The sequence below is a fragment of the Vombatus ursinus genome, unplaced genomic scaffold (assembly GCF_900497805.2).
Source record: "Vombatus ursinus unplaced genomic scaffold, bare-nosed wombat genome assembly UNPS02014773.1, whole genome shotgun sequence".
Classification (NCBI taxonomy): domain Eukaryota; kingdom Metazoa; phylum Chordata; class Mammalia; order Diprotodontia; family Vombatidae; genus Vombatus; species Vombatus ursinus.
Genome location: NW_020954551.1, coordinates 16,374,628 through 16,399,786, shown reverse-complemented (window position 1 = coordinate 16,399,786; position 25,159 = coordinate 16,374,628). Strand labels below are relative to the sequence as shown.

At 38.2% G+C, this 25,159-nt stretch overlaps 1 protein-coding gene across 5 annotated transcripts in view; it reads right to left on the bottom strand.

Annotated features, from left to right (window-relative positions):
- Window positions 1-25,159, bottom strand: part of MITF (melanocyte inducing transcription factor) — a 268,663-nt gene that overhangs the window by 84,465 nt on the left and 159,039 nt on the right. For 3 of the 5 annotated variants that reach the window (XM_027864016.1, XM_027864018.1, XM_027864020.1), the window contains exon 2: window positions 17,895-18,144. In XM_027864016.1, coding sequence (XP_027719817.1) covers window positions 17,895-18,144 — 250 coding nt within the window. The remainder of the gene's footprint in view (window positions 1-17,894; window positions 18,145-25,159) is intronic. The other 2 variants (XM_027864017.1, XM_027864019.1) reach the window with 1 other exon arrangement.

Sequence of the window (25,159 nt, the reverse complement as noted above, 5' to 3'; positions counted from 1 at the left end):
TTGCAAAAGAGAACACAGTAGGTGAGTTATTTTTTTTTCAAGTGTTGATCTGAAGGAAAACAGACTTCTGGACAATTAATTACACATCAAAAATTAAAGGATCTCATATGGTACAAGTGATGGAACACCGTAGTCTACCTACTTGGTCCTCAGCATGTCAGACCCTGGTAAATATATTAATTTCATCTGTACCACCTTCAAAATATACAATGTTTATGTCAATAACAGAGGCGAGAGAATGACATGGGGATCTGATTTCATACAAGAAAGAAAGTTATAGAGTTGTTTCACTTGCTATGTAATTTATTTGTTGTTTTTGTTTAGTCATTTCAGTTGTGTCCATCGCTTTGTGACTCCATTTGGGGTTTTCTTGGCAAAAAGGTACAAAAGTGGCTTACCATTTCCTTCTCCAGCTGACTCTACAGATGAGGAAACTTGAGGCAAACAAGGTTAAGTGACTTGCCCAAGGTCATGCAGCTAGTAAGTATCTGATGCTGGATTTGAATTCCAGTCTTCTTGGTTCCAGGCCCAGAGCTCTATCCACTGAGCCACCTATTTCCCCTAAGTTATTTGTAGGATCTTCTTATTCCACACAACCCCAAAGCACGTGTGGCTAAAGCCAAAAAGAAGACAACAAATAGCCACAAAATGGAAAAGATGCGCTCAGGTTTTTTAACGCTCTATTTCCATCAGCAATGATAATACAAACACCACATTTGGGCCCTACCACCTCAATTTCTAAAATACCAAATGAGAGACTGCCAATAACACTTAAGAAGATGAAGTCTGGAAAAATAGCTCTCACTGACAGATACTGAAGAAATAAAAACATGCTGGAGGGGGACACAGTTATAAAGGCGTCCAAAGGCTGATTTTCAAGGTGTTATAAAGATGGGAAATGCAAACATCATAGAATTTCAGATTGGGGGTGGGGGGGGGGACCCTGAGAGGCTCCAGAGGCCGTCTTTTTCTCAAATAGTCTCTAAACAAGAATCATCTCATAATATTCCTAACAATTGTCCAACCCTCACTTGTTGAACTTCATGGACTTCCAAAACAACATTACAAAAGGATGGAAAAGATCATAGCTCATCAATCCAAACCAAGATAATCGAGAAGACATCAAAAATGACTCATCTACGTATACACACACACACACACACACACACACACCACACACACATACCACACACCACACACACACACACCCCACACACCACACATACCACACACACACGCACCACACACATACACACACCACACACCACACACACACACCACACACACACATACATACACACACACACACACACATATACCTTCTTTCTTTGTGTAGATTTAGAGCTAGAAGGTACCTCAGAGACTGTCTAGTGAACCCTCCCTTCATTTTACAAATAAGGAAACTGAGGCCTAGAAATCTGAAGCGACTTATTTGAGGTCACATGCAGAAGTGGGATTTGAACCTGTGTTTTTAAATTACAAATGTATTGCTTTTCTTTTTCTTTTAATTTATTTTGCTTTCAATTTATGGGATAAAACAAGCATTTCTATAAGAGTATAATAAAAAAAATTGATTGTACATGAAACTGCAAATCTGCTATGTACAATTTGCTATTCCTTTTAATTATACAACAAAGTTATCATGCAAATTAATTTTTTCTCTTTTTTTCTCCTCCTCCACTCCCCATGCCCTAAAGATGTCTTCTTCAACTCAGATGGTTCCAACATTACCAGCCCTCCACCCCCACCTGCTTCCCCTGTATTGCTCTTCCTTTCACACCCCATTTTATAAAATAATTGCTCGTTTTTACTTTTCTCTCCCCGATTTTGTTTTTTAGAATCACCCCATCATATACAACTCAGTCCCAACCTTTCTTTCAAACTATCTTAGTAATGATGACAATTTTTAGAATATTGATAACAATTTCATATATGTAATAAGGAAACAGTTTGACCTTAATGAGTGCCTTATAATTAGTCTTTAATGTTTTCCTCATATTTCTTCTGGGTCTTTCATATCAAATTTTCCGTTGAGTTCTGGTCTTTTTTGCTACAAATGCCTTTACAATGCCATCTCTACTTTTTACCTTAATCTTTTCCAAAGTCATGGAAAAGGAAAGCTCTTTTCCCAATTCTTTAATATCTATTTTTTTTATTTCTTCATTTACCATATAAACTACAAAAATTCATGTACCAACGAATGATGTTGTTTAAAAAAAAAAACTCATTCTAAGGGAAAATAACAAATTTAGAAGAAACAGCACATGGCAAGGGGAATCACACTTGACCAAATTTTTATTTTCTGAATATCTAGATGCACATTGTGTCATTCCTCATCCCACAGGTTAATCATTAGAGCACAAAATACTCAACTTACCAGAAAATTTCATACCTAAATCAGGACATGCTCCCTGCCGCCCGCAAAAAAATCCCACACTGTTGGCACAGTCTATGATGATTACATGTAGCCTAATAATATTTAACTTTATTAAATCTTTAGGAGACTGATTTGAAGAACTGACAGAGTGTATCATTGATGGAAACAAAGGAAGAGGAAAATTTCTAAGACAATTTTTTTATAATTGACCAAATTTTTATGGTCACATGACTAAGAGGCTAAAGAATATAAAATCCTGCTCCCTCTCTTTTAAAAACATCTGACTGTATAGAATAAATGCAGGGTTGAAGGCTCTTTTCAATATGTCTCCCAATATATGTTAAAATTACACAAGAAACTATGGTAGATGCTACTATGGTTTTAAATAATCCATAACCAAAGGACTTCCTATTGATCAAGGGTGCTTCAAATGCTCCCAAATCATAGACAACAATAATTAATAATAATAATAATAGCATTTCTACAGCACTTTAAGGTTTGCAAAGCACTTTACAAACATTATCTCACTTTATCCTCACAATAACCCTGGGAGATAGTTGAAGAATTATCCCCATTTTATAAATGAGGAAACTAAGGCAGGCAGAAGTTAAATGACTTTCCCAGGATCACATAAATAGTAACTCGGATATTCCTGACTTTAGCTCCAACCCTTTATCCACTGTGCCACTTAACTGGAAGGGGTGAAGGGAATTGTTGAGATGGTGACAGCAATGTAGAGACAAAGAGACAGAGACAGAGAGGGAGAAAAACAGAGACAGAAAGACAGACAGAGAGAGCGAGAGAAAGTCAGACAGAGAGAGAAAGACAGAGAGAGACAGAGAGAGACTTGATGAAACATCTGAAAATGCACAGAAAAAAAGTAGAAGAAAACTTGGAACGGGACATAGACAAGTTAGTATTTACATAGCACTTTAAGGTTTGCAAAGTACTTTGGATCCATTAACTTATTTGATCTGCGCTATAACCCTGTGATACTGGTGCTATTATTAGCCTCATTTTGCAAATAAGGAAACTGAGGCTGACAAAGATTAAGTAACTTGCCCAGGAAGTCATAGCTCCTAAGTGTCTAAAGCAGCATTTCTGACTCCAAGTCTAATGCTCTAGCCACTATGACAACAGTGTTGGTGCTACCATGTTAAATTTAATACATACTTTAGAAATAATAATCTATACATAATAGAGATTTACAGTTTCATACATACCCCCCCTTTATTTTTTTGTTCTTCATATATAGAACTGTTCATGTTTGAAACATCGTTAATAACATCATTAAAAAGAATTTGGAAGAAAAATATTTTGAGTGGATGAAAAGCACATTTGGCCCAGACTACACCACGCAGAGATATGATGTCCCTTAGCTTGGCCCTACAGATGGTCAATAAACTAAGCCCAGAACCAAATAAGAGTTGGAGAGATGGCTAGATCCCATTTGGGGAACATGTCAATGATTTCAATGACCTTATAAGAATTGCCACTCACTGCTATAAAATATTCTCCAAGGGATGTTATGTGACGAAACACCATGACCTTAGGGGAATGATCTGTGGGCAAGAAGTGGCATGAAAGACATCCCTGGGGACTGAGAAGGGTGGGGAGAGCTGGAGATGTCACAAAAATAAGGAATAAGACAAGAAAAGCCCAAGTGACACAATAGTATCCCTAAGAGATTAAAAGAAACAAAGGAATGTTTCCACTTACGGAAAAGCAGAGACATGAATCCCACAGTATGAGAAGTGGCCCCTTGGTTTCAGTCTGTGTCAGGGGAGGAAGCGTCCAAATGGATGAAATCATGGATCCATAAAAGCATCAAAGTAACAAGATGACCTCATGGCATGAATTGTAAAGATAATTTACCGCTTCCTGAGGGTTATCACAATCCCAAGGCTTACAGAGAAGGGGTTCTCAACTGAAAGCACAGGACCTCTGTCACCCAAGTCACAGCTGTGCATACTTTTTGCCCACCAGATAACCACCCTTAGACTCAGCCAAGTCTGTCACTGACTGATAGGCTGAGAAGGCTTGAAGTACATCTCCAATCTATTAAGGGATAGTACAGTGGCACTATTAGAATATTACACTTATGAGAACCCTTGTGAAGTGGTCCTGGACAGTCTCACATAGGAGGAGAGACTAAATTAGACTTCAGAACCATAAGCTGGCAGGATTCTTATCTTTAATTTAAGATGAACCAGTTAGAGTCATAGTCCGCTGTAGAATAGCCCACTACTGGGCCCACACTAAAGTTAGCTCCCTAAGTGGAAAGGGCACATCTGTCATCACTCCGTATGTGTACAAGGTGAAGGTGGAGGGAAGCCAAGATGGAAACCTGATAAAGAAGGAAGGAAGTCTTTGGTCCAAGGGAAAATGGAGCATTCCACCCACCAATAGGTCAGGGGAGAAAGAAAGCCACTTGGTCATTGCGACTAAGTAGCTTTCTTTCTTTCTTGCCAGAAGCTGGCACAAGAGGGTCTCTTAGTCAAGGCTTTCTGATGAAAGAAAGAAAGAATGAATGAACAAATGAATGAATGAAAAAGCATTTATTGAGTACCTATGGGCCAAATGGCATGCTTGATACAAATACAAGACACATACTAATAGAGGGAGATAATACTTATGGGGAGAAGTGGCTAAAACACCCCACCCACACCCACGCAGTGGCAGGTATGATGAGTGGAGCCAGAGAGCAGTTTACTATCATGCCCTCTCCAGATTATTTTTTCCCCAAAACAAAACTGGAAAGCAAGGGCAGGTGAAAGGTTACGAAATTACCCTGTGCTCTCCCCTTCTTGAAAGCAGTTTCCTCATCTGTAAAACACAGATAATAATAGTATCTACCTCACAGAGTTGCTGTGAGCATCAAATGAGCTACATATATTATGTAAAGTGCTTTGCAAACCTTAATGCTCTATATAAATGCTAAATATTGCTGTTGTTGATGTCGTCACAAACTATCCTTTAACTCGCAATCATTATTACAAGTTTATAGCTTGAATCCGACTCTAATAAATGGAACAAAGAAAAGGACAAAATCACAGTTTTAAGTGCCTGAGACTGTCAGTCATTCAATCAGGCACTTCCGAAGTGCCTACTCTGTAGCAGGAGCTGTGCTTAGCATGAGATACAGTAACTACTAAGAAAATGAAGAATTGTTTCACCAGTCCTGAAGGCAGACGCTAAGAATAACCTTTCACAATTCATTCTCCTCTTAAATGACTTGGAGTTCAGTGCCCTGAATCCGCGAAACCCAGCTGCTGTCAAACGCGCCTAAATTTATATCGTTACTACTGGGTCTGGATCACCAGTGAGCAACCCTTTGGTCAGTCTTTTCAAATCTCAGTTTCTTTATTTGCACAAGAGATGAGACAACATTGAGGAAATGCTTATTTGAATAAATGCACCTAACGCGTTTGGGTATCATCGGAGTAGCAGCCAAGTGCTGTGTTTGTGTGAAATCTGCAGGCTTTAAATAGCATCCTTTTCAAGTACGAGGACTAACATGGGTGCTCTAATCAGTGCCGCTACCACTCTCTTGGGGTGAAGGAGGCAAAGTTCAAATCAAACAGCCCCTACTTCTCTGCCATCAGGAGATGATGGGGCTTCGGCTCCCTTAACACATGCTGACTTGGAGAAGTGAAAATATCCATTATACAGGTGATATATTTCAGATAGATTACAGGAACATCCAGTCACAGGTCAGTCATGGAAAATAAATGAGACCAACTGTATCTGGGTACAAAAGTGAATGGGAGGGAAGCCAGCGTACCAACCAGGAATACATAAGGCTATATTGCAACAGATATTTATCGGGCACCTACTGTAAGCCAAATGGTAGGGGAGGAAAGGTAGAAAACAACATCCTCACCCTCAGTGATTCTGCACTCTGACAGGGGGATGTGTACACACAGGTCAAAGGAGGAGTCTTGATAAAATGTCATTAGGAAATATGAAAAGATAGATTACACCCAACTTAGGAGGCATGGGAGGAGGGAGAATCAATTCAATTCAATGCAGTAAACATTTCTTAAACACCATCTATGTGCCAGGCGCTGTGCTAAGTGCAGGGAAAGTTCCATGAAGAAAATGGAACTGGCACTAATCCTTACAAGATTTTAATCAACGAGGAAGCAGTACAACACAAAAGAAAGAATGTTGGAGTTGGATTTAGAGACAGGGGTTCAAATCTTACCTTTGCTCCTTTCTGTGTGACCCCAGGCAAGTCACCTTACCTCACTGAGGCTCCATTTCTCCTTCTGGAAAACGGAAGGGATGTTAGACCTCAAAGGCCCATCCCTTTTCAGTTCTAGTGACCAGATTGGGAGTGTGTTACAAGCACACATAGATTATCCAAGTGCATGAAGGTAGGAGAAGGCAAAATGAGATCAGAGAACAGACAGCAGTTAACCAGTCAGTCAACAAGCAGTTATCAAGCACTTACTCTATGCCAGGAACTGGACTAGAGTGGAAGCTCCTTGAAGGCAGGAACTGTCTTTTGCCCCTTTTTGTATCCCCAGTGCTTAACGCACTGCCTGGCACACAGTAGGCACTTAATAACTGTTTACTGCTTGACTGATTGGATACAAAAAAGACAAAAAATAAAAAGTCCCTGCCCTCAAGAAACTGCCATTCTAATGAGGCTAGGGGACAGACAGCATGCAAATAACTATGTACATACAAGTTAGAGATGGACAAATATATAGATACAAACACACATAGAGTGTAAGTGAAAGGAAATCTCAGAAGGGGGCACTAACAAGGGTGAGGAGGGGTGAGCAAGAAGGAGCAGTGGTCCAGTTTGGCTGGAATGTAGAGGATAAAGAGCAGAGTGAAGTGAGGCCTGATAAAGAACTTATCTGGTTCAATTATGTGGAATTTTTTTTAAAAGGCAGGAATTTCTTTCCAAAAATGCACTAATACTTCTTTTCTTCATCCAGCAAAGGAGTTTTTAAACTGAAATGATGATTGCCAATTTGCAGTACTTCTGTTCCAAGGAGATGGGGATGGGGTGGAGGAGAGAACGGATTTGGCTTGAGGCAATTTTCAGAGCACCATGAGACATGCCAACTGGCATCGATGGAAATCTGGCATATAAAGTAAACTTTAACTTGGTGTTTAGATAGAAAGATCACAACCTTAAAGGCACGACCATCTCCGCTGGTTGGGTATTCAACACTTTAGGACTAACATGGCCTTTATAAATATTCTCGAGTGTTTAACAATGCAAAAGAACCAAGAGGCCATCACCCCCAGCAGTCTAGTTACTATTCTAAGCATTCAAATGAAATTCCATCAAATCACCCTAAGCCAATACAGTTTGACAAGCACCTCACATACAAAATCCTCAACGGGGTGGACTTTACTTGACTCCCTCCTCCCCTTGACTGAGAAGACAAAAGCAAGCCCTATAGAAAGCACAATGGTGATAAAAGAAAATGCAGTAGGTCACAAAGTTAATGGGAAACCAGAGACTGTCCTTCACGATTTGTAAAAACACACAAACATCAGGGACAAGCTACAATCACCACACAATATTGTTTTTGTTTAAGAGCCAAGCTACAAACTTGAAACCTGTTGCTAATGAACCAGCGGGCATTATTTTAAAACCAACTAGTTTCATGAAATGAGCCAAGAGCTGAAAGAGGCAGGACTAATTACCAACATTCCTTGATGAATTACCTAACGGTGTGGGGTAAAGTCTATGTACGTCTACGTCCTGATCCCCAAATTTATCCCTTACTTATTTCCCAGGAGGTAGGAGAACATGTGGCTAATTAAGGCCCCAATCAAGACAGACAAAGTCACTCAAGGTAAGATTTCTTTTCTAAAAAGTAAAGGGCTCTCTGCCTGGTACTTATTAATCTAATTTTTACAACTGCACTAGACAAACCAAAGCTAATCTTGTCACCATCAGACAGGTCGAACCTGCCAAGCACTGCTTGGCAAAATGATACATATTTGTAATCTGGCCAAAAAGACCACACTTAAGCCTCTCCCGAATGGCAGGAATGTCTCTCTCTGGGTTGTTACTTCTGTTCTAGTCACTGTTACACATACAGGTCCCAGCCCCAACTCCCAAATTAGGACGGCTCCAAAATGGACATACAAGAGAGAAGCAGACTCATGTTACAGCTAAAGAGCAACAGAGTATAAACTCCAAACTTTGCATTTAAAGTTTTGGTCATTCAGCGACTGTGAAATCAACAACAGTCTGGTGACTGCAAATACTTTTATGCCTTTTTAAATGTCAAGATCTTTACCCCCACTTTCTTGCCTCCGGTGAAAAGTATTAAGAATAATGTCCATTATACAGATGTGTCTCACTTGACACAAGAAATGCATTCTTGAAAAGTTGAGCGCAAATGAGGCTTCTGAAAATGTCATCTTATTTTAAACACACAGAGGGCACTCACTATTAAAGGGAAACTTGCAATGACCCTTCTCGTGAAGTAAAGGATCAACTTGTGATATGACTAACTACCACTGAGTTTCATTTGTTCCATTATTAACATTAGTTTGATTGATCTGTTTCATAAGCTTAGGTTGGAGTTGGGGGTATTTTGCTTCTGTGAAAAGGAGCACACCCAGAAGTTAAGCGTGATAAGCTACTATCTTCACAAGCGAGTTCTGAACTCTGCAGAAGTTCTGGGTTGTGGTCAAGGACTCAAACCTCCTCCAGATTCATACTAATATGACCAGAAGAGAATAGAGACACATTCAAAGCCAAGATCCAGGATTCTTCCCATGACTTCATCAACTCGGGCAAAACCACTTAATTGTTTTACAATTTTATCAAAATGTAAACCACATCTCCTTAGTCTATTAAAAAGACAGCCGTATTAGGGGGTTTTATTTTAATTTTTTTATTTGTATACTGGGTCTCCCTATCTCACCCAGGCTGGAAGTGCAAGAACCACCAGGGCTCAATCCTACTGGTGATCAGCTTCATGTTGTGAGCCGCTTCCCTGCCAATTGGGGCAGGTTTGCCTCTCCATAGACAGCCTGATATCTCCCCTCTCCTGTCCCTTTCCATTCTGCTCTCATCATACTGATGCCATATTGGGTTCACCATACTGGTGCCAGTCAGGGCAGACACTCAATTGGCTTCAGACCCGCTGTAGCTCAAGACTCCAGAGTTCAAGAGATCCACCACCCTCCCAGACTCCCCTCATAGCAGGATTACAGGTGTGTACTGCTACATTCTGCTTATTTTGTTTTTGTTTTTACATCAAGCCCAACAAGGATGCTATCTCCAGTCCTTCTCCTAGGAAGTCACAGGAAAAGATGGAAAAATCTAAGCTCTCATTAAAGGTTAAGTCTTTTTCTCCACCTCATTTGTGGAGTATCTTGAGAACCTCACAAGTACACTGAGAGTCTCAGTGAACAACCTGTAGAATGGATCCATTTGTATATTTATCTTAGATAGTCACCATTGATAAACAGTGGGCTGGTTCTAGGATTAAATGTGAGGAGGAAAGTAGGATAGATTGCATTTGGAGAACTATATGGTGATTTGACGACCCCCAGATTTCTCCCTGAAACTAAGGACCATCTTTCTAAGATCAATATTCTTTCTGTGTTGCTATATGACTACAAGTAAAAGAACACATTAATCTCTAAAGAGTTGAAGTTGAAGGTCATAGGATCATTAGATTAAAATAAAAGTTCCTTAGAGGAACTCAAGCCAAACCTTGTTTTACAGAGGAGGAAACTGAGAGTCAGAGTAAGTGACTTTCAAGGACAACACTGCTAGAAAGTGTTAGAAGTGGGATTTGAACCTATGTCTTTCTAACGCCAAGTCCATTGTTCTAATTATTATACCATATTGCCTCTGAGGACATCTAAGGAACAATGGAAAGATGCATGGTTAGCATAAGCTTCCTGCAACCTGGCATCAATAAAGACTCATACAAGAGCAGTAATACAAAAAAAAAGTAAAAAGTGGCAGTATTATTAAATATAAGTATGATTGACAAAAGACAGGAGATGGTTATATAATAAACGTTAAGGAAAAGCTATAGACAAGTACGTGCTCCATCAATATTGACAAAAGATCCAGGGTAAGGCCTCAAGAACACAGAGTAGAATCAACATGGAAGAGCTATGGGAGAACATAGTTAAACATCTCACAGCATAAGAAAGTGAGAATGGGTGGCAATCTGCAAACTTGAGGGAATAGCCACGCTGTTGAGTCCCCTCCAAATAGCCAACTAGAAAGACTCTTCAGTATCTCAATATAAAAGATGCTATAGTTGACTCTATTCAAAATATGAACCAGAAAGTATGAACTGTTGGTTAAAAATTTTTAAATTTTAAAAAAATTAAATTTTAAAAAATTAATTAAAAATTTTTAATAGATTTAGATAGATTTTTTTTGTAATCATTTAAAATTATATAGAATTATACAGTATTTTCCTCCCAAACTGGGCTATATTATTAAACAACCAACCCTACAGAATACACAGGAAATCAGCTTTAACTTGCTTGAAGAAGCAATCTGCTTCCATTCTCTTTGATTGGGCAATTGGGGGATGGGGGGATGGAGGTAAGGAGGATTTGTTTGGATTTCTAAATTGTTCATAATTATTTCCAAGCTATATTAAACAAATACCCAGATTAAAAGAATAGGTTTCAATAATTTGAAAATGAAGATGACTTTTATGGCTATGTTATTGGGAATTCTGGAAGAGAAATTATTTCAGATAAAAACATTTTGGGGGAGATGTGGAAGGAAGGGAAGGTTCCAAAGAGATTTCTATGGTAAAAAGTATTTGACCAGTAATAGAGGATGTTCTAAAACATTAAAATTACTAGCTTCTCAAAAGCTTTCCTAGTAGCTAACAGTTTGATAGCACAGTTCTCTGAATCTGTTAAACCATATTCATAATTTTTCATCTGACATTTCAGAGAGTCTTTCTGGCAGAGCCCAAGAAGGGACTTGATGTATTATGATAAGAATGGCCAATTGATTCAAATTCTCCAGATACATGTCAGTTAAAATATGAGTTTTCTTTTTCTTTTATTTCTGTCTCTCAAGCTTATTTGGAAAAAAAAAAATTTAGTCAGGAGTTTGTTTTTTTGCTCCATTTATACCAGTCATTATAAGAATTTTTTTTGGACAGGGCCTGAAGTCCTCAGTCTTGATTTCTTTTTGAAAGCATGAGTCCTTCTGCCTTTTCTCAGAATTTAGCCCCCTAGATTATTTTGAATCTATGATTTCAGTACAACATAGCCATGCTCAGCATAATAAGAGGGAGATCTCAAAGCATGATCTGTAGACTTGTCTAAGGTGCAAGCATTACATGTGTTTCCATAGGGATAAGTGTTCCAAATGGCACAGGGGAGAAACAGGAAATTTCAAAGGACAGTCATTTACCCTGAATGATTTTACTACTAAAAATTCACCAATTATAGCTGGACTCTAGTTTTCTTCCATTTCATTCTAGCCTGCCACCCCTTAAAACAGGGATTCTAAACCAGAGTTCTCTGACCTTGGTTCATCTGTTTGTTTGTTATTAATGTAATTGATTTCCTTTCAAATCCTATGTATTTTAAACATCTAAAAACATTATTCTGAGACAGATTCCATAGACTTCAAGAGGCTGCCAAAGGAGTGTTTAACACAAAAAAAGGTCAAGAGCCTTGAGTTAAAATCTATACTTTCAACTATCTCTAGTTGCTCCACCAAAGGAAACGCTAAATATTATGGAAATTAGAATAAAGCAGGCCTACGAATATGGCCTTCTTTTGTAGTAGCAAACAAGAATGGATGGGCCAGGTGAAGTCCCAAGAGGGCTAGACTAGATGCCTTTGACTCTACCCATGATTGAAGGAGCTAAGTTCTTTCTTCACACTCTTACATGGCCCCAGATTCCATATTCCTCAATGACCAATCAAATTGAAACTGTGCAGAATCTAGAATCCATTGCCCTACTGGCCAGGACAGCTAGACAAATAAAATATGTCTTTTGGTCATACAAAACTCAGTCTACTATTTTCACTTTGGTCTGTTTTTTTCTGAGTAGTTTTATAAAATAAACACACTTATTTATTATTTCCACCCAAAATCTGAATTAGTAGGTTGGTTGGCAAATAAAACACTGAACAGAATTTTGAATTGTTTATTCTTTTTATATATGCTTTTTAAAGGCAGACTGAAAATATGGAAATAGCACTTTTGAAACAACATCTAACTAAAAAATTTTAAATCCATGCCAATATAGCAAATCAAATTGGAAAATTAAAAAAATATAGGGAACTGAGACAGAGTAGAGAATGAAATTCAAAAATCAATCAATTATATATTAAACATCAACTATATTTACCTAGCACTATAGTGTAAATTATATAAGACATTAAGAAATATTCCATTTCCTGAGTCTGTGCTGCAGCTATAAGCAGAGGGAAAAAACAAAACAAAACAAAACAAAACTGGGGTTTGGACATTTACTCCATGAAAACAAAGCCTGTCACTACTGTTCCATCTTGACTCAAACAGGTTCCCCATTACATTAAATCTTCTCCTCTTAGAATATTAGCTCCTTGTGAGTAGATATTATTTTGTCTTCTTGTTTTTATATGCAGTACTTACACATAGTAAACACTTAATAAAAGTTTGCTCTCTCTTTTCTTTGTCTCTCTGTCTGTCTCTGTCTGTCTGTCTGTCTCTTTCTCTGTCTCTCTCCCTCTCCCCCCCCCTCGTTCTCTCTCTCCCCTTTCTGTCTGGAAATTTTATCCAAAACCAAAAGGAGCTCTCACTACAGAATGCAAGTAAAGTAATTTGGATGCCCCTTGCCCACTCCCTGCCGAGTACAGTATACGTATAATGTGGTCTTGAGAGAAGGGAGGATGTTGATGCTTCAAAAGGGATTTATTTTCACTCAGTTCCTCCCAAGTCACCTAGACAATGAGTCAAATTTTGCTACATTCAGAAATCTCAGGAGAAATATATTTTTTCAATGTTACAAAGTACTATACAAATACATTTGCTTCCTTATTTTAGGAACACTGAACTTCAGCCCTACTATCAGGATCAAGGTTTTCTTTGTCTAGTCCTAGGATCGGCAGAAATGATAAAAAAAAAATTTCCCCCATACACCATTTACTACTTTGAATCTATAACAAATAGATAAATATAACTTCTTAAACTGATGCATAAAGCGTTAGTGATAGCAAAGAAACTATGAAACAAAGAATTATATTCTTGTTGTAAGGTGCTTGGCTGGGCATGAGGTGGAAATGAAGAGACTGATGATCTAGGCTCATGGAGGAAGCAGGTGCTTTCTGTGATCAACCCAAGATACACAGATGGGACAGAGGACACAACTAAAAGATGGGTGTGGAGAGGAGAGTGACTGAACTTCATTGGGAGATCCTTGCTACTCTTGAATCCAAGACCTGAAAATTATTCCCTGGGTGATTTTGCATTTGTCTTTGTCTAAAACAGGGGCTCTTCACTTTGGTCATGGATCCTTTTTGTAATCTAGTTAAACCTATGGACCTCTTTTCAGAATAACATTATAAAATGCATAAACTTAAATATATAGAATAACAAAAGAAAACAATTGCATTGAAATTAAATTTTTAAAAAAATAGTTCAGGAACCCCAAGCTAAGAACTTTCAAACTGACAGGATGATAGGATAATAGATTAAACCTGGAAGGGAATTTAAATGCCAAAGCAAAATCAAAACTCCAGGGGGATTGAAAAGTAAGCTGTCTTTGAGAAAAATCTTTTCCGTTTTAAATGCATTCTGCAAATGCATATAATAATAATAACGCATGAGTCTACAAAGTGCCCTACCTAACTAAACAGGAAAGTTAATTTTTTTTTTAACAATGACCACAGAGAAGTATCCTAGACAGAGTATTTCTGGCTAGATCAAGCAGTTCTAAAGAAAGCTGAAAAAATGAGACTACCATTCAGGAAACAGTCAGCAATATCAGTTTCTTCCAGAATGAAAATGAAGAGTCAATATAGTGAATAAATAAAATCCATTATTAAATATCAATTAATAAATAGCATCAACTTAAGCTGATGCAGATAAGTTGTGTATAAACTCAGAGACTAAACAAGGAGAGAAAAGTTTTCATTCCTGATCTGTAGGTTCCAGACACTAGGCTTCAAGGCTTTATACAATATGTAATAAAAGATGTCAAAGTTCTCGAAGTCTCAATAATAACTAAAATGGATATAGTACTTTCAAGTTTTCAAAGTATTTTCCCAAAAATATGTTAAAACCTATAAAGGACCTCAGAGAAATTTTAATCCAACCACATTTTGCAGATCAGGAAACTAAGCTCCATAGGGGTTACAGGCCTAGCTCAAGGTTACCCAGCTAATTAGTGGGAGAACCAGCCTGAGAACCCAGATCCCTAAGGTTCTTTTCTCTATGACATGAGATGATGGCTTGGGTCTAGCCTTTCCTAAGAGAGTAATATGGATGAGACAAGCATTAGTGACTATCTATTTAAAGCAAAAATATTCATAATCTAACATGTTCCTCACAATATTTGGACCTACTCATCTTTCCTTTGTACTTTGTAGTAACAATTTTGAGATGAAGGATTCAACTTGGCTTCTGTTACAGCTAAATATTCATAGAAGTTCCTATTGAGAAGGAGGTGTATAAATTTTCAGGAAGAAGAAAAATTAGTTGTTCTTTGTAAAAACAAAAGAAACAATAAACAGGGAAATATATAAATAGCTAGAGCCCTGTTGGTTTGAGAAAACCACTCTGACTTCAATTATATTATATAAAATACCTGATTCTGGCCATTGAGATTAGACAATCAATAATAGCACTGCTATCCTTTTTCTACAATTCTGCCTACATTAAAATAATCTAAAAATGATGCATGTTAATTTTTCAAACATTAACAATGGTAGCAGAATATTTGCATGAAACCCCAGCCATAGTGCCAAGACATGAAAAAAATAAATAACTTAATGCATTTGAGTTCTCTCCATTTAAAAAAAAAATCAATATTTACAATATCATTTCATTGGTACAGATATGTAATTCATGCCCCCCTAAAAAAAAATCCTACTAAAACATAAGAATTTGTAAAAGTCCTGGGTGTGATTTGAAGAAAATTTCCATAAAAGATACTCTGCTTTAAGATGTTAGCCTCTCTGGACAATATCTAAAAAGTTTCGATATTATTCTGTTTGACTGTTTAACTTGTGCGTAATACATCCTGCCTTGATAAATACTGAAACTAGATTAGATACTGTTCTGAAGAGTGGCCATTTGTCTTTCTAGCTTTATGACTTAGTTCATTAGTTCTTATAACTGAAATATAAAATGCAAACTCTGGGTATAAAGGACATCAAATACAAAACGGATCCTTATTGAACACTCACTCACTTGAAGACTTCCGCCCCACAGTTCAAATAATATATTTGTATTTTAACTTCTGACCTTTGTCACAAAGGATCTACATTCTTTACTGGCGCTAAAGACAGAGATATGAACAGGAAATAGGAGCACACCAAGAAAAGAACTGAACGCTGTTCAAACTGATGATCAGCATAATCCTTTTCACAATGACATATATTTCTATGCACGGACATTGTATGTGGTTGTAATGTGTTCATCCAATCCTCCCACCACATACAACTTTCTTAAAGTGATGTTGATTTCAATCAGCATGTAATCAATACCAACATCAGCTTCTATTGTTATCGTGTGTATGACGTTACCAGTATGCTACTGTAAATATCCTCTAAAACCTTGCGTCGACGGCCACTGAAGAAAAAGCCAGCAGCTACTGTGCGGAGAAAATAAACGTATTTTTTCCACAACTTCCATACAAGTCCTCAAGGTGCGAATAATTTACATAGTAAGAAACATTAATTCTACTTAGTGATTAGTAGAAAATAAATCAACCCAGTGGTAAGATTACCCACTTTAATTTAACCAAGATGGGATTTAGTTTGCCCATCCTAAGTCATAATTAAGGAAAAAACAAAATAAACAAACAAACAAAAAAAGACAATGAGTTCATGAGCAGTAGTACACTAATTTTTAAAAATGTGAAACCATGAGAAACTATGATTTAAAGGCACCATTTATTTTAACTCTGGCACTATAAAGTTATTTCAGTTGATTCCTCTTTCACCAAGGCTGATTATTTGTAAAGGTTTGGATTCCTATATTTTAAAAAAGAACCTTTAAAAAACCTACTGAGTAACATTTTAACTATTCAACGGATTCCTCATCTCGCTTATCTGAAGTGGCAATCATTGCTAATAAGTTTCATAGTATAATATTCAAGAAATGGCATATCCCAGCTCTCTCAGAGAAGCCAGCGTCTCTTCCTGTTACACCTGTTTTAAGAGGAAGATGCTGCATGGCCGAAGTGCCTTGTTAAGTGCCAACAATGAATAACCAATGTGAAAAGTTCACCTGTTTAGGGGATGGCAGTATCTGTCACCCACCCACCCCCAGGGAAGAAGGGGGCTTGACAAGTGGGCAGAATTCAATTGGGAGGTCAGGTTTTTTTTGGCTTTTTCTTTTCTGTTGCATTCCTTGTTCAAAGGACCACAAATGCATATCTTTTAACAAAGCGCATTTTTCTATGTGACTTTCTCTGGACTTCCCATGTGTGAACCAAAGTCTATTTTTAGACTTGCTACAATTTTCTCCAGTAATTAGGAAGCTCTCTGTCCCCTGACAGAAAGATACCAGCAAGCCCCTGCAGCTTCTTGTCTAACAAGAAATCAAAAGCTACCAAAAGCAATCAACTCATTTGAGTAAAAGGATTATGATGGCTGGTTATACAAGGCTTGAAAAAAAAACCTTCAGATTTAAGACTGAGAAGAATTTATAAAGCAGTTAGATTTAATTAAAAAAACAAAACCACAGGCATTGATTACTAATAATCAGATGTAAAGAACAAAAGTGAAAATAATTTGGAAGTTGTTTTTTAAAATAGCTTAAGAGAGATACATTGGACACATTCCAGGTTTCAAAACTTCCCCAATGTAATCATTTTAATAAACAGTAATTCAAACAAAAAGAAATTCTAATTTCAATAAAGTAATTCCTCCCCAACACTTAAAATTGAATATTGACAATTTCTCTGGTATTTCCTGTAACTGTCTACTGTTTCTTAAGGAGTCCTTATTATGTTCTGTATATGATGCATTTAGCTGCCCCAAATACGGCTTAAAATGAGACGCTAAATAAAATAGACCTCAAAAGACAATATATAATGGGGAGGGAAGGAGTCAATAACATATGAATTTTAAGCTTGTGTTCAAATTACATTCATTAATCAGCAATCAAAAAGATGGCCAAATTTGGATCACAGAAACGATAGGTACTAGATAGCTACAAGCGTGAGGCAAGGTGACAACACTATTATTACATCCAGGTACATCCATGACTATGGGAAATCAAAGTTCATCAGAGTTTTTGACAGCCCCTTCAAAGTAAAGGCAAGAAGTCAGAGCTGACCGGTGGATTTAAGAGGGGAAAAAGTGATACTTGACGTACCTTAAGGACTTCCATTGGCACCTGGGTGGCAGGGGGAAGACTAGTGGGCACACTGACGTTAATAGCTGGCGTCTGACTCACGGGGACTCTCTGTTGCATGAACTGAGCAGCTTGCTGTTTCTGTTGCTGCTCCCGGCGCTCTTGCTCCTGCATCTGCTCACGCATGAGTTGCTGGCGTAGCAAAATCCGTGATGTCATACTGGAGGAGCTTAGCGGAGGCTTGGAAGCCCCAGGATGCTCCGTGGAACTGCTGTGGGGGAGCCAAAAGAGAACAGTGAATTCCCTAATGAAACACCTCTTTTGCGTTGGGGGGTGGGGGGGGTGTTAGCTGAAATTATACTAAACTATGAAATTAACTTTTGCAAATATAATCAGTAACAAAATGGCACTCAACATAATTGGAATTCAAGAGCTGATCGGATTTTAGTCATTAGTAGTTGAATTAAAATAAGTTAACTTGATTACATCCAAGCATTTTTATTATGCAGCTTAAACGTGTGTGGTTTTTTAAAAAATTTATACCAAACACTATGCATTAACAGTAAATATAATACTGCCATATGTGGTGACAGGAAATCTGACTTCTTACGGGATTATTATTTTTTACACGTTTAGTTTTTTCACCTTTAAATACAGGCTGCTTGATCTTCTTGCTTTAAAACTGAATCCCTGCACCATGTTTAAATCATTATCCAAATTCCATGAAGATATCTTTAGGCAATACTGACAACCAATAGTTTGGGGGGAAAATATGAAATTAATTTTCTGAATTTCTCCTTAAAATGTCATGGTATTGGAAGGAGATGCATTTTTGAACACGTAGTTAGCACCAATTAGTGAAGAGGACTGGGTCTGTATTTGGGAAGTCAAAACCTTGCTTAGCATGGTCTAGTAGTGTGGAGCTGCCTTTTGGGTGGAAGATAAGAGGGAAGAGTGCAAGTAAGTTGTTCTTTGCACAGCTTTAGTTTCATTCTATTATTTCTTTCTTTTTTTCATTCTATTATGTCTGAGTGGCTCTTAGACATCACTTGCGAATGTCATCAGCAGTGAACATTCTCCCTACGCAGCTCACCTCTAACTCTCTATTAGTCACAGTTTCCTTCTGCAAGTTACCCAAAGATTTAGAAACATGGGATCCAGCACTTAGCACAGTTTCTGGCACATAGTAGGCGCTTAATAAATGTTCATTGGATTGGATTATTGGAGCACAGATGAAGAGTGAGAATAAACCTTAGAGACCATTTAATCCAATTCTCACATTTTAATAATAATGGCTAGCATTTAAATAACACTTTCAGGTTGGCAAAGTATTTTACGTAGGATCCCAATTGATATCACAACCCTGAGAAGAAGGTGATATTATTATCCCCATTTTAAAGGAGAGGAAACTGAGGCAGACAAAGTTTAAGTGATTTGACAGAAACATACAGATAGCATCTGAGGCAGGATTTTAACTCACGTTATCCTGACTCCAAGTCCAGCATTCTATCCATTGCAACCACCTAGTTGCCCTATTTCACATATGGAGAAATAGAGGCTCAAAGACATGCTCAAGGTCACACAGGTAGAGAAGAGGAGAAGCAGGCTTTGAACCTGGGTCTTTAGACTTGCAAAGAGATTATTCTCTCCCACTGTACTACTTGGTCATCTCTGCTGCCTAATCTCTCCTCTAAAACCGTGGATAAAGAAAGGAATGTCCCTAATTCTCTAGCATACATCAATTTTTTATTTCATTTTACCCATAAAATACTAAAGTTCATGTATATCTAGCAATGAATGAATTCTGCTTTTCAACCCTTTCATTCTAAAGGCAGGTGTAAATTTAACAGAAACAGCACTTGGCAGGGGAAAAATCTAAACTTGACAAAAACTGAATTCTTAAATAGAGCTAGGTGCAAGGCTCGTCATCCCCTTATCCCACAGGTGAATCACTGGAGTATTAAATTCCTGACATACTAGACAATTTGCATACTGAAATCAGGGCACTCCTTAGAGATGACAAAATCCTGCACTGTTGACATAGGTTGTGTCAACGGGGTACATTTTAATCAGTTTAATAGCTTCCTTAATGGTAATGATGGTGTAAGCATGTGGGTTTTGGTGTGGGGGTGGTAGGGCAGGTTTTGAGTCCATATGCAAAGTGTTCTCAGTTCAAGCCAAACTGACTTACTTACCATTCCTTCCTTCAATTTGGCACTCCTCAGGGTACAATGGAAAGAGCCTTCATTTCCATACCCCCAAGTAAAATGTAAAGTCCTTGGGGGTAGGGATTTTTTTCATTTTTTCTTTGTATCTCCAGAGCTTAACACAAGGGCTAGAATAAACAATTAATGTTTATTTGATATGAACTAATATGGTTCTGGTCAATAACAAAGTCCCTGCGGGTCCTTTACAATCTGGTAAATGCAGCACCTTGGATTTAACTGCGCAAATTGTGAGAGGATCATAGAATCATAGATTTAACAAGACTGGAAGGAATCTTAAAAGTCATTGAGTCCAATCTTGTCATTTTACAGATGAAGAAATTGAGGCCCAAAGAGTGAGTTGCCCAAGGTCACACATCTGGAATAAGACTTGAAGTCTTCCTCCCTCCTCTCTCCAAGTTCAGTACTCTAACCCCCATGCTCCCCCTGAGACTTTATCTGGCTGCTCCATTTGAGGTCATGTAGAAAAAGAGCTGTCCAGCTCTTTTGTCCTTTGGAAATGCACACTGTGCAATGATTTTGCAAATTGGACTGCACAAGCCCTTTTGAACAGGGAGGGACACACACAGAGTCACCCTTCGAGGGAAGAGTTCAGAGTGATTAGCTCTAACTCTCCTCCCAATTTTAATGTAGTTAGGAAGAATGCAGAAAAGTTTCCAGCTTCCCTCTAGAGTAATCCTGTGTAATTGATAGCAAAAAAAAAAAAAAAAAAAAAAGTTCGGTCTTAAAGTCTTCCAACCCAAGAGACATCTCCCTGAACTCTAAACATTTCACCCTGAAACCCCTGCACAGAAGAGACAAAGTAGGAGCTTAGGAAATTCCCCTATTCTGCACCTACTGAACCTATTCCCTATACTCTAACAACAAGGGCCTTCAGGCACTACCAAGTATAGAATAAAGACACTATTTAAAAGCATGTCTCCTTTTTCATATCCTTAGAAACAAATTTATGAATATACAAGAATCGCTTCAATTACCTACGTCAGTCACCATTGGAGCATAGGCAGAAGAAACAAAGTCCTACTATCAAACAATAGTCCTGATAACTAAGCGATCATTGAGAGCTGCTTACTGTATTCAGCACCTGCTTATCGTGGAATCATAGGATTTGGATTGGAGAAGGAATCTTAAAGTTCATGGAGTCCAGGACAGCCGAGACCCAGAGAAGCAATGTGGCAAAGGGGATAGAGGGAATGTCCCAAACATAGTCAGGAAAACCTGACTTGATATCCCCCCTAAGTCTCAGTTTCCTCCTATTTAAAATGAGGAGGGTGATAGCACCCACCTCACAAGGCAGTAAGGATCAAATGAGATGATACAGGAAAAGAAGTCAGTAAAACTTAAAGTAAAACATAAATGTGACCTAGTGTTCTTATTCTTATCTCGCCATTTTTCAATGCAATCCAGATAGAAATGGTCCTAAACAAATTGTTATCCTATTATCATTCTGCTATATGGAATTTCCTGTGGACTATTGTACAGGTAGATAAAACATCTATTGATCATCATCATTATCAATTAATTGCTAATCACCTAGAAATTGAGTACCTATGTGTCAAATACTGTACTAGAGATATAAAAAGAAAAGTCTCTTCCTTTAAGGAAATTATATTCTATTGTCATCATCGTCATCATCATCATCTTGCCCCAAATCCTATGGGTAGTTATTTGGAGAGCAAAGATTTGAATCTGGATCTTATTCTAAATTTAGTGTTTTTCCCACAACAGGTTACTTTAGTAGCTCAGTTTTCCACACTCTTTTTTCATCTAGGTCACATGATCCTAGTTTTGCAGAGGGAAGGGACCTGAGAGGTCACTTAGTCCAATTCCCACATTTTACAGAGTAGGAAACTGAGACCAGGCGAGATCAAGTGATGTTCGAAAGGGAGTAATTGGCAAATCCCAGGTTCAAACCTAGCTCATCAAACTCAAACTCCAGTACCATTCCCACTGTTACTTTTTGCTTAGAATACAGGAAATTACATTAAATAAGCAAGCTAAACTGTTGACCCTTTTAAACATCACTTATTTAGGTAACAACAGACATCTTGGCACTGATCAAAAAAAATGATCTCTTCAATATGTGACTTGAATTAAAGTCTCTTTACATAGGAGGATAGTTTCCTTTTTTGTTTTTATTTTTTGAGAACAATCAAACAAGATGGTCTCAAGCACAAATTTTTTTAAAAAATAAATAAAGAAGAGAAGAAGAAAAAACATCTGACTATTCAAAGCCTGTCAGGTTGAAACATTCCCAGGGAGACTGATCCTTTTGATAAAACAAGAGAAACCCTCTGTGCCGTAACTAACGGGACTGGGGAATAATCGCACTAATTAGCTTCTCCAGGCAAGTCATTGACTGTGATACTTGGGGGGAAAATCCTTTCAATTAACAGTAAAGTATTCTTAAAGCATCTTACATCAAAATCAGTGCTTCCTGACTTCAGAAAAGTTCGGGTGACAGGGCATTTTAAGAAGGCTTTTTTTAAAATGTCATAACTGAAGTAGAGAAAGACAGAGAGACAGAGAGAAAGAGAAAGAGAAATTGTAAATTAATTAAAACCCGTTCAGAAGACACAGAGCAAAGCTTAGCTAACTGCTATTATTTTAATAAATCTCAAAAAAAAAGTGTAAAGGGCTCATTGCAGTTACTTCACTGAACACCCGTCCCTCCAAGATGAAAACTATGCTGTGAAAGATGACTCCTGGATTCACAGTTTGGCTCTCAGTCTTTTCAACATCCTTTCCTTTTGGGAATAATTGAATCTGAGATGATCACTCTACAAACAATTAAAAATGGAAATACATAGTTGCTTCAAAATGTCAAGTAAGATGAAATAGCATAATATTATGGAACTGAAACAGGGGTGGGGGGGGCATGAGAATGTTAAAGGAGAAAGGACTTTGCCTAGATTTTAAGCAAAAGGCGACAGAAGTTTGGGAACATACTCAATGAGGCACAAAGAGAGTTCCACAAATTGGCACAATTAAAAAGCTAACTGACCCCTTAACAGGGCAAGTAAAGCTCAAGCTTCATCTCCCCACCAAAGAATTCCAATTCCAGAAAACCGATTTACTCTAATCCATCTGCAAAACTGACAGCACATTTAAAGCAACCTGGACTAAGATGCCAGCATGTCCATGAATCTATCTAGAAAGCTGCTTCACCTCTTTGTTACTAAGTTCCAAGGAGGGGAGAGAGGAAGAGACACAAGTGTACACTTTTCAAAGAAAGTTCGAAGCTCTCCCCACCCCTCCCACAAGAAGTTGGAACTTGGCCAAAAGCACTGAAGGCCAGAAACAAACACATCTACTCTCAAAGCAAGTTGGGAAGGAAAATCATTGCCAGCTAAGTTCACACCTAGACTTTTTCAGGTAATTATATTTCCTTCACCTACTCCCTAGATTTCCTATACTTAGCCATACCACCCTGAATTAATATCATAGGGTCACAGATTGCAGGCTAGGAAGATCATCTAGATTTAACCCCCCCCCATTTTATAGAAGAGGAAATTAAGCCTATGAGGTTGTGATTTATTGACATTCACACCAGGTAGTAAATAGCAGAATCAGAATTTGAACCAAAGACCTCTAGATGCTGGATCCACTGCAATTATCAGAGGATTAAAAGGAACAAGTATTTATTAAGCGCCTACTATGTTCGAGGTACTGTTCAGAGTGAACATAAATAGTAACTTTCTCTTTTGGCCAGCAACCCTGAGGGTCTTCCCCTCCCAATTTGATTTTTTTTTTTTTTTTATTAAAGGAGCCATTCCTTGATTCACTTCTTAAAGAGGCCTATTCACTGAATGGGTATTGCCTCACTCAAAGTGAGAACCTGGAAAGATCCTAGCTTAAAAGGGCCAATGTCTCCCACTGCATCCTGGGCCGTCTCTGTCGTTCTGATCAATATCTGGCCACTAGACCCAGATAGCTTTGGAGGAGAAAGTGAGACTGGTGACCTGCACAGCCCTCCCTCACTCAATTGCAAGTCACGTCATCACCTCCCTGATGTCATGGTCCTCTTCGAGAACAAAGGACAATTTGCCACACAAGGGCTTTCTAGATATTAATTCATTTGATCCTATCATAGATTTAGAGATGAAAGTACCTTATAGGTCACCTAATTCAACTCTCTTATTTCCAGATGAGGCAACTGATGGCCAGAGAGGCTGTGTCTTGATCAAGATCACACAGGTAATAAGTGGCAGAGTTAAGATTCAAACCCAGATCCTCTGACTGCAAATGCAGCCATCCTTCTACTCTACCCCATTGCTTCCCTTAAGGATTATGGAAGTCAGCTGGTCACTGGAAAAGCCACATCACATCCCAAAGAATGTGTTGACTTAGTCCTCCAGTTTGCTTTCTTACAGAAACACAATATCTGTACCATGGGACAGAGGAGTTGGGAGTCAGAGGACCTGGATTCGAATCCTGCTTGTATCATGGTGGACAAGACACTTACCCTCCCTGGGACTCAGTTTTTCCATCTGGAAAATGAGGGGTTTGGATTCAGTGATCTCCAAGATCTCTTTCAGCAATGAATTTATGATCCTAAGAATATCTGCTTTTATAAAAATTCACATTTACATAGTAAACATTCTACTTTGTAAGGGAAGTTGTATAACTGTCCCCATTTTACAGATGAAGAAACTGAGGTTCAGTGGTTTTTCTCATGATTAATAGCATCAAGTTATTCTTTCATTCCCAACAAAAGGTGCTCTCAAGCAGTTTTTGACTCCTTCAGGCCAGACTGATGGGAGACAATCCAATCAGAATCCAGTTCAATCGTCCAACAGGGCACGTCAGAGATCAACAGTGGAAAGGGCATCAGAGGGTCCAGATATCTCAGCCAGAAGACCAGCGAAGGGAGGGAAAGAACACTGGCTTCAGAATCAGGAGTGACTGAGGTTCAAATCAGACCTCTGGCATTTGGCCAGCTGTGGGACCATATGGAAGTCGCCATCTCTCTGGGCTTGCTCCCTCATTCCCTCTGTAAAATAAATGTGACATTTGTAGTGTCTCACAAGGTTGATGTGAGGACCAAATGAAATAATGAAC